The sequence below is a fragment of the Periplaneta americana genome, chromosome 4 (assembly GCF_040183065.1).
Source record: "Periplaneta americana isolate PAMFEO1 chromosome 4, P.americana_PAMFEO1_priV1, whole genome shotgun sequence".
Lineage (NCBI taxonomy): Eukaryota > Metazoa > Arthropoda > Insecta > Blattodea > Blattidae > Periplaneta > Periplaneta americana.
In genome coordinates this window covers 205,528,609-205,538,697 of record NC_091120.1, presented here as the reverse complement: position 1 = coordinate 205,538,697, position 10,089 = coordinate 205,528,609, and the positions used below count along the sequence as shown (strand labels likewise).

The window sequence follows — 10,089 nt, the reverse complement described above, 5'->3', positions numbered from 1 at the left end:
ACTGAAAACCACACCTTTGTTAGTTCATTGTGTATACCTCACTTTAAACTGTTGTGAAATTTACTGAATACCAATATCTGTTTATTTATTAGAAGTACAAAAGAAACCAGAAATAGGACATAAACTCATAAAATGCATTAGCTTTTATTTTAGTTCACAACCCGCGACCTGCGCCAGATGTTTCCTGTAGGAGTGTTATCGAAAAGTGAAATCATAGTATATCTTAAAACACCTTACGTGATACGAAGAAAAGAGATGCATTTTCGGATTCAGCGCACACCAAACCATAAGGGACACATTACAGCCAAAGGTCCCGAGTTCGATATCCGGCCCGGAACAATTTTTCCCTTGAAAATATTCAAATAGCTTCACAGGGAGCTATACCTGAAAGCCAGATTTGCAACTTGAGTTTTATAAATGAAGCCCAAGGAAGTCGTGTTATAACACAAATTTTTTTTTTTTTCTTAAAAGCTATTATTACCATTCTACATCAACAGTCGCAATATTAAGATTAAATTTTTGTGATGCACATTGCCAGGACTACATACTACAAGACGTTTCTTTGGCTACACAGTGTGTTATGTAGTTTTTGCATGACAGAACCCGTTCTCATTAATGGGACTGTGTGTGGGCTCATCTCATCAGCTCCAATGGTTCGCCACTGAGAATTTCCTTAATTGCTTCAGACCACCCCTTCTGAAGTCTCCATATTCGATAATCACTTACAATAATCTCCTTGTTGCATTCTCTAGAGAGGCTATGAACAGGCTAAATCATATAGTACTGAACAAATATTAGCATTGGTAGGAATATCCTACATATTTACTACCTCAGGCCATCAATGTTTCATTTATCCCACATATAGCCTACAGCATCTCAAGACAGAACTACAGCCTGTAAACATCATTTTTATATTTTCTGATCAAACACTTTGAAATATTTCATAACAGTTACATAAAAACCCTTTTGTGACAAACAGGCAACTCAGAATTTTGTCTTCTTGATCCTCTGAAAGAGAAAAGCGCCATCTATCGCTTGTGTACGCAAAAATATTCCATAACGATGGTTAATTTCACGAAGTATAAAAAATATGCAATTCTCTGAAAATGTAATACTACTTTCGAGGCAAGAATCACGAAAAGAGGGCCAAGTCTTTGCACTATTGGCTGCTTTCTCGAAAGAAGAGATGACTCGTTAATTACCAATCCTTAAGTTAAGGCCGTGTCTCAAAGCTCAAGTCTATACTACATGCTAATAACTAGAACTAGCTGACTTGTAAACTACACACTAGAGGGCTTTGAACATGTATGCTGGAATCATGGCCTTCTTCATAGACTATTTTTCTGAAAGCCATGACATTACGGTATAACCACAGTCTAATACTTACAGTCGCGCAACTTCAACACTTTTTTTGCCAACATTCGCGACACTAACGCCCAAGCGGCAGGCAAGGCACTGGTAATAGGGTTGATACAATCTCGTTCAGCCAGCACGTGCTTTAAAGGTATGCGAGATGTTATAAACGTTTTAATCATGCGTCGGAATAAAGGCCATGTGTGCAATGACGAAAATTGCAGTAACAACAAGTTTAAATCTCCGAATTTGTCGTTCTTCAGATTCCCTAAAGACCAAGAGAAAATCATAAATCAGTCATAACCAATAATCCACGTTGCAGGTAGCCTACGTATTGTGATCTATAAAACATTTATTAGTTATCAGTTACCTATTTGTATGTCAAAGTAAATACCTGTAACAATATATTAGTTTTTGCAGAGATCATATGTGCAAATGTGTAACCATTCCAATTTTGGATAATGTATCTAGAGTTTTTAATGCAAGTAATTCCATAATTTTTGTATTCGTGTTTATTTCTTTATATTTTTCAGAAGTTGAATGTTATATTGCATTCAAGTAAGGATCATGGTGTTAATTTTTCAAGAATTCATGGCGTATTGTAATCCTTTTGCGAAATATTCACATCTTGAATAAATCCGGACTGTGTCGATAAAATTTCTGATGTGTTGGTGTAGATTCATGTTGCAGACGTATTAAGTTCTCAAGGAATAAAAGAGCCTTTTTAAATTTAATATAAAAAGCAATCTTTCCTGTAATAATTTGCATGACTGTTATTGGTGTTGATTTTACATTCCCAGTGATTATTTGAGCCGTTCAGAATAGAAGTGGTGTAAGTCAAAATTAGGTAATGAGGTTTAAAGTAAAAATTCTGTAAAATACAGCGCAAAGTAGCAATTAATATATCCTTCGTGCTATTCACTGACTACTAATAGTTTAAATAAATTCAATATTAACTGCTACTTTGCGCTGTATTTTACAGAATGTTTACTTTAACCCTCATTACCCATTTCTGACTTACACCACTTCTGCTCTGAAAATAAAATTAGGCCTACATTTTCTGAGTTAATATTGAAGTTACAATTTTTTCAACAAAATTGTGTGTTCATTTATTTGTTCTCACCTACGTCATAATAACAGTAAGTGCATGTAAATTACGTATTATATAGATAGGATAAGTTAAAATTAAGCTCATGTGTGAAAACTGGAAATGTAATGTAGAATGCGGTAAACTTGCCATACAAATTTACACCATAATATCAGCACTATTTGTGACTCAAAATAATAAAGGAAATACTGGTTCTTAAGAAATGGAAAAATAATTAACTTCATAAATCAATGTCATATTAAGGTTTAAATCCTCCCCTTTTTTATTTTCAAGTTTACCTCAGCGGCCGAGTTTACCCCAATTTTCGGTATGGAAAATAGTTAATTTCTCAGGAAATAGGGAGAGGAGTTCACCACGCGATGTACCCTACGAGATATGGCCTACAATTTTGAATCTACTAATTTTGACTCTTCTCACAGTAAATATAGAGTTCCAATGATTCATAAATATATTTAGGAATGAATTGAGTTAACCGTACACGTACGACAATTATATTATTTCAAAGCATGATACGTGATCAGGGCCAAGATTCGGTTGTAAGGAGCAGAAAGAATTACGCTTATTCGCAGCTTCTGAAACTTGTAGATTAACTGAGGGTGAAATTCTTCTAGGATTCTAAAGTAAAATTAATAAGAACATATACACTTACTGTATAGCATAAAAATATAAAATACATTACGCAAAACCCGTTTTCTGATGTGTTATCATATGTCGTTAACTTGCCTGCCGCTAGAGGGCTACTGTCGCGCCAGCTGTCAAATGTTGGCATATTTTATACGTATGAGTTGCGTGACTGTAAGTATTAGACTGTGGTATAACACTAAATTAAGAAGGCAGTGTCCTAATGCAGTTTAATTACGAGTTATCAGCTGTTATTTTTTGGAAATTCTAAACCTGTGTTTATAAACAGTTTTCCAGTAAACAGTTCATGAAGCTTGATTGTCAGGTTTATGAACTGAATGGTAATTTCCTGAGACACTAGAAAAGAAACGTAGAAAGATGTAAAATTGTAAAAGATGTTCAAAAGATATCTATGAAAATTACGTTCAGCTATCAACAATCAAAATACTCGTATATGTGTAAAAGATAAGAGCCTGAAATATTACAACATTAAAAAAATGTAATGCCAGATACCAACAATGTCAATGTTCCAAGTTAACGTGTTATTCTACATTGAACTCACATTTTATTTCCAAAGCATTTTCAGATTTCATAACCCCCAATTGTTAATGAGGTATCCATGTTTGTTTAGTATACGCAAGCATTTTCGTTGACTAGCTACTACGGACTTGATTGCTATGCACTATGTAGCTTTGGATCGTAACTTCTGATGTCACATCTGGCTATTTAGTCAACAATCTCGTTCACTTCAGCTGAAAATGTAGCTTTGAGACACGGCCTTACTAGTTCCGTAATTTTCCGCTCGATTTGTCAAAAATGTTAATGAATTTATTGTTAGCTGAAGAAGGATTTAAAGAATGAGGACGTAGTTGTGCTAGTTTCAGGTACATGGAACTAGTGATGCATGGCATCAATTCTGAAATCTAGACATTAACACAATCTTATTCAGAAAATAAAGCTTGCATAAAATCTAGAAACTGTTAGTACTCCGTCAGTTGCCTCAAAGGATAACTCTTTTGCGTAATACATGAGAAGCTATCTCGCATCTTTGTTACCAAACAACGTAACTGCAACTTTATTCAGGTGAAAAAGTTCCTGGAACACTTCTTCGCTATATTTTGTAAAGAAATCAACCAGATTTCTTTCGTCTAGTAAAGCTATATAAAATATCGAATACTTCATCTGAAGTCGATAAACTTATTTTGAAGACTTATAATATTGCTATATTGCAATAATCACCATAGTCGCCATCTTTAGTAATGTACATATTTACAATATATCCAGTAGGCTTTATTGTCTCAATGAAAACAGTTTAAAACTGAAGGTCAATGCATTCTTTCTATAATTCTACACACATAAGAAGAGTTAAGGCCCGCTCCCACTTAGTGGAATCGAATCGAACAGAATTCCTCTTCACAATGTATTTAAATAGAAGCTAGCAGAAAGCGGTGCGATGTGACACATCGAATCAAACAAAACAGAATTTGGGAGCTAGAATATTCATTCCACTGCCACAACAGAATTTCTTGCTTCGGATACGACGCCTTCGTAAAAAAAACAAATGAACCACATCTATTCTTGGTGGCTTAATTTGTTTATTGAAAGTTATTTCTGAAATAATACATATACAAAAAACAGATGAACCACAGCTATTCTTGGTGGCTTAATTTGTTTATTGAAAGTTATTGCTGAAATGATACATATACAAAAATCACAATTTAATATGAACAAAGAAATATTAATAAATCTTACGGAGAATTATCCTCTTTTTTTAGGACAAAAAACAAAACACAAAAATACTGCTCGGTTCGATTGCACTAGATATGAGCAGCAACAGACTTTTCGTTTCGATTCGATTCCACTAAGTGGGAGCGGGCCTTTATGGATTCCGTATACCATTTTGAGAGGTGGAAACAAGTTTACAATAGGTTGGCACGGCTTTCAGTCCACAAGGCTGGCGACTAGACACCTTTCCGTGCCGAGTCAGCAATGATGTAAACACGAGCAGTTATTTTCAGCATTCCATACAAGGATAAAAAAGTTTTAATTGGATGTGAGGTGCGAGGTATGGATATAGGTTATTATAGTAGTTGAAGGTGAGGTAGTTCCGGTGGTTTTCTTACTGTTATAAGGAATTTTTTTGTGGATATGCAGTTGATTGCCTAAACTAACCAAACCTAACATGTCACAAATTCCTATATGAAGCGTGTATAAACAGAGGACCAAGGGAAATACCTCAACACTAGTTTAGCCATGTATTGTAACAGCGGACTTGGAACGGCACAGTAGATCTCATGCCACCCTATTGTAAGCTGAAAATCATGAACATTTTTCCAAATTTTTTTAGCTATTTCACTTATTCACAATTTATATTTTCATACCCCAAATAGATTCAGCTCAATTCTGATTACAAATACTCGTATGTTTACACTTTTTAAATTAAGGCTGGAAAGGGGTGTGAAATTTAAATAGCTGTCAAAATTGTTTTTCATCGAAAAATTCTTTTTTAAAATTTCTGATTACAAATCTAGTAACTTTTTGTTGGCTCCCTGAAGTTACTAGATGAATGTAGCGGAGGAGAATATTAATTCACATAAATATTCATTTTATTTTCAAATCTATTTTTCTGTGTTCATTATTGTTGATTCAACACCAACTTTCTTATGCCAAATATTAATCAATCTGGATGAAATTTTTACTGCAAGTATTTATGAGGTAGCTGCATGTTTCTATGCATTTATTTTGTGAGAAATGCTGCTAGTTTATTTTATTAATATTTTTCTTAATGCTGCTAGTTTATTTTATTAACATTTTTCTTAAGAAAAAACAGAAAAATAGATTTGAAAATAAAATGAATATTTACGTAAATTAATATTCTCCTCCACTACCTTCATTGCCAAATGCAAGGCACTAGACAACAACATTCATCTAATAACTTCAGGGAGCCAACAAATGTTACTTGATTTGTAATCAGAAACTTTAAAAAAGAATTATTCGATGAAAAACAATTTTGACAGCTCTTTAAATTCCACGACCCCTTCCAGCCTTAATTTAAAAAGTGTAAACATACGAGTATTTGTAATCAGAATTGAGCTGAATCCATTTGGGGTATGAAAATATAAATTCTGAATAAGTGAAATAGCTAAAAAGTTTGGAAAAATTTTCATGATTTTCAGTGGAGTCTTCCCTTAAGCAGAAAAGTTAAATTAGAGTTTGATTTAAAAAATCATGAGACGTACTGAGCGTGCAAGAAACTCATTCATGAACTTTAATGCATTATTCGAGAAATCGGCCATACACAGGAAAGTCCTCCACTACTGATTGAGGGAAGATCTTGACCGTTCGAGGGCAGGCAGATGGGAATAAAGAGGCAAGCACTTAGCGAGTTCTAACATCTTCCAGTGAAGCCGACAGAGAGCCAATCCTTCACAACTGAAGCTGTCTGTCAACCTGCGCTGTAGGAACATTAAATCTGGCAGTGGGGGATCGCGCAGCACAGAATGCGATGTCAGTCTTGGCGCTGTTAGATGAGGTAAATTTGCAACACTTTCTAACATAAATCAGGGCGAATTAAAACGACTCCTTGGAACTGTTCAGCAAGAGTATCGGCTTCCCAGAGTTCGCGTGCGAGCGATTGTGTCTGGCGAGGTTGCTCCGGTGGCCGAACCTCTTCCCACACGCGTCACACGCGAAGGGCTTCTCCCCGCTGTGCGTCCGCTTGTGGTCCGCCAGGTTGCAGGCGCGGGTGAAGCCCTTGCCGCACTCGTCGCAGCCGAAGGGCCTCTCCCCGGTGTGCACCACGCCGTGCGCCGCCAGGTGGCCGCGCGCCACGAAGCCCCGGCCGCACACGTCGCAGCGGAAGGGCCACTCCCCGCTGTGCAGGCGGCTGTGCACGGACAGCGTGGTCTTCTCCCGGAACAGCTGCCCGCACACGGGGCAGGGGAAGCGCTTCTCGCCTCTGTGCACCACGAGGTGCCGTGCCAGGTAGCGCTGGCCGCCGAAGGCCTTGCCGCAGATGCCGCACTTGAAGGGCTTCTCCCCGGAGTGGGACAGCAGGTGCGTGAGCAGGGGGTTCCTCATGTTGAAGCCCTTGCCGCAGAGGTCGCACCAAAAGGCCTTGAGGCCGCTGTGCCGCCGGCCATGGATCCTCAATGACCACCTGGTCCTCAGTCGCTTGCTGCAGATCTTACATTCGTAAGGGGCGATGGCTTTGGGGTCCTCGATATAATGCTGGCTGGCTTGTAGATCGCTGCGACCGAGATGTCAAACTAGTGAATTACTTTTACGAGCAGCACTCCGTCAAATGAATTCGTAACTTTCTACACTCACAACAGATACCTAACAATAAAGATGCAGGCAGATTGCTTTCCATCACACAATACAGTTGTTCAAACATTAAAGTATAATCTCAAACAGCAGAAATAACTAAAATGCTCTCTCAATTAATATCACTCAATAAAAGAATTGTATTCCAATGGATGCCATCCCATTGTGGAATCCTGGGAAACGAGAATGCGGATGCTTTAGCAAAGAAGGGCAGCACTGCTACTTACAGACCTGTTACTAAATCTACGTATTACTCTGTGAAAAGGTTTATTAAATCTACATACTTAGACTTCAACAAACAAAATTTGATAGCACAATCTCAAGGGAAAAAATGGAACTCTCTGCATCATAATCAACAGTTGATTCCCGATTTACCACGAAAATAGTCTGTAGCTGCATTTAGATTGGCAACAGGCCATGATTGTTTGGCCAAGCACCTGCATAGAATTGGAATATATCAGTCCTCTAACTGCCCATTGTGCAACTCAAACCAAGCAATGGATTCCGAACACCTCAAAATCTGTGCTTCAATGGCTGACCATGATAATATCTTTGAAAAATATTGGAGTGCAAGAGGTCAAATGACTTTATTGTCAAACACCTGGCATTAGAAAACAACACAACAACAGATATATTTGTTTGTTGTTTAATCAACTGTCCCAAGACAGGTCTGTATCTCACAATTGATACCGACAAGGCATCACTCATGAGGCAACGAGGCCAGAAGATAATGGGGTAGGGTAGCCAGTTCCTTTCCCCCTCCATTCCATACATCGCCGATTAGCTATATAATACACTAATCACACTTCAGATATATAAAATTGTTCTTCCTCTGACACATATCGTCAAGTGAGATGTACTATCTGATAACAGATGTACATATCAGCCAGAACCTTAATCAGAGGCGACTTATTAGATATATTAAAACAAAAAATAAACAATTTTTTTTGGCTTATTTATTTCATCAATAAATCACAAATATTCCCGATTACTAGTTACTGCCGTGAAGAATGTTCCTAAATGAAATAAATAAGTAAGGAAAACTTTAGTTTTTGTTTTAGTGTATCTAATAAGATCATAAATGTGTCTGAATGTAACGTGAGTTATTGTGGAATGACTTTGTAGTGAACAAATATCATTACAAACATTACAAGTACAACCATTACAACCATTACATAACAAAATCGATACTTAATTTTTGGACACACCATAATAATTTGGGAGTAAATCTTGAATTTTAACCTATATTTCCGTTTGTTACAACAACACATCGCCCGTTGATGATGAAGACTCTGGTTGGGCAAGCATGGAGAATCTCAGAAGCACAACACCTCCAACAAGAAATGGTTCATTTGAGAACTGTGCTAAGCACTAACGGGTACTCAGCTCTGGAGATTAGGAGGGTCATACATCCCAGGAGGGACCTGAACAGGCTATCCCAAAGCTGTGCTCTAGTCCAGCAGAGGAAGAAGTCCCGCATCATCATGTCACGGACCGGATCGGCAAGATATTGAAACGTCACAATGTAGACACGGTTTTCCTGCCGACCAAACAGGTCCATAACATGCTGAGATCGGTCAAGGACAAAAGAGACAAGCTGGTTGCCGCAGGTGTATACAGGATCCCATTCTTCTGCGGTAACATATATACATAGGCACTACACAACGTAACGTCAAAACTAGATTAGCGGAACACCATCGGAACTGCAGATTGGGACAGCTGGATAAGTCTGCAGTGGCAGAACATGCGTTTCAGGATGGGAGGCATGACATACAGTTCCGAGAAACAGACATTCTCAGTAATAAGGCCAATTACTTCCCCAGTCTATTCCGGGAAGCGATTGAGATCCATAAACGTACCAACAACTTCAATCGTAAAGAAGAGGGTCTGAAACTCAACAACTGCTGGCATCCTGTCCTGAAACGGACTCGTACTAAACCTATATGCAACGACGGTACGACAGATGGAAACCGTGATCCAGCAAGTGCGGTCCACCGCGACAACGGTACGCCACAACCAGCCCAAGGTCACTGAGATCCAACGGGTGTGGACCGCCGCGACAACAGAATGCCACCATCAGCCCTACGCCACCCAGCTCCAACGGGTGCGGACCACCATGACAACGGAACACTAAGTCCAACCTCCAGCTATATAAATCTATAAATTAAGACAGGCAACCAGTCAGGGTATCAGTTGCCACAGGTACCCCTAGCAGAATACTTCGACCTAGGTTACCTAACCACTGAAGATGTCTGCCGCAGTAGTAGACGAAACGTCTGTGAATATCTAGACCAGTAGACCATGGCATCTTAGCCCGGAAGCTCCATTTCAATTAGATAAAACGTTTTATAATATGAGTCGCGTAACAACATTTATTACTATACTAGATTGGTTATTAAACAAGGTCATCTCATACAATTTCTGGGTAAGATTGCAACAAATCATAAGATGTCATGGGGGTCACTTGAAATGTGTTCTTTTAATAAAAATGGTAACACGCCAATAAACTGCATTGTTCAAGTCATATTCTGTGTATAATTCCAAGTAACACAGATTGTGTGCACTCGTTGTGGGTCTCTGGCATTTCGTCAGCCCACGAGAGTTGTGTGGATATAAAGGGAAAAGTTGAGACGGTGTCGGGTGGAGTTCCCGGGTATCTCAGTGGTAGAGCGCTGGTACGT

The 10,089-nt window shown here is 38.4% G+C and overlaps 1 protein-coding gene across 5 annotated transcripts in view; it reads right to left on the bottom strand.

Moving 5' to 3' along the window:
• Nucleotides 1–6,321: 6,321 nt before the first annotated feature.
• LOC138698691 (oocyte zinc finger protein XlCOF6.1-like) overlaps nt 6,322–10,089 on the bottom strand; it is a 29,841-nt gene continuing 26,073 nt past the window's right edge. For all 5 annotated transcript variants that reach the window (XM_069824871.1, XM_069824869.1, XM_069824868.1 and 2 more), the window contains one exon: nt 6,322–7,331. In XM_069824871.1, coding sequence (XP_069680972.1) covers nt 6,653–7,331 — 679 coding nt within the window. In that variant the 3' untranslated portion in view covers nt 6,322–6,652. The remainder of the gene's footprint in view (nt 7,332–10,089) is intronic.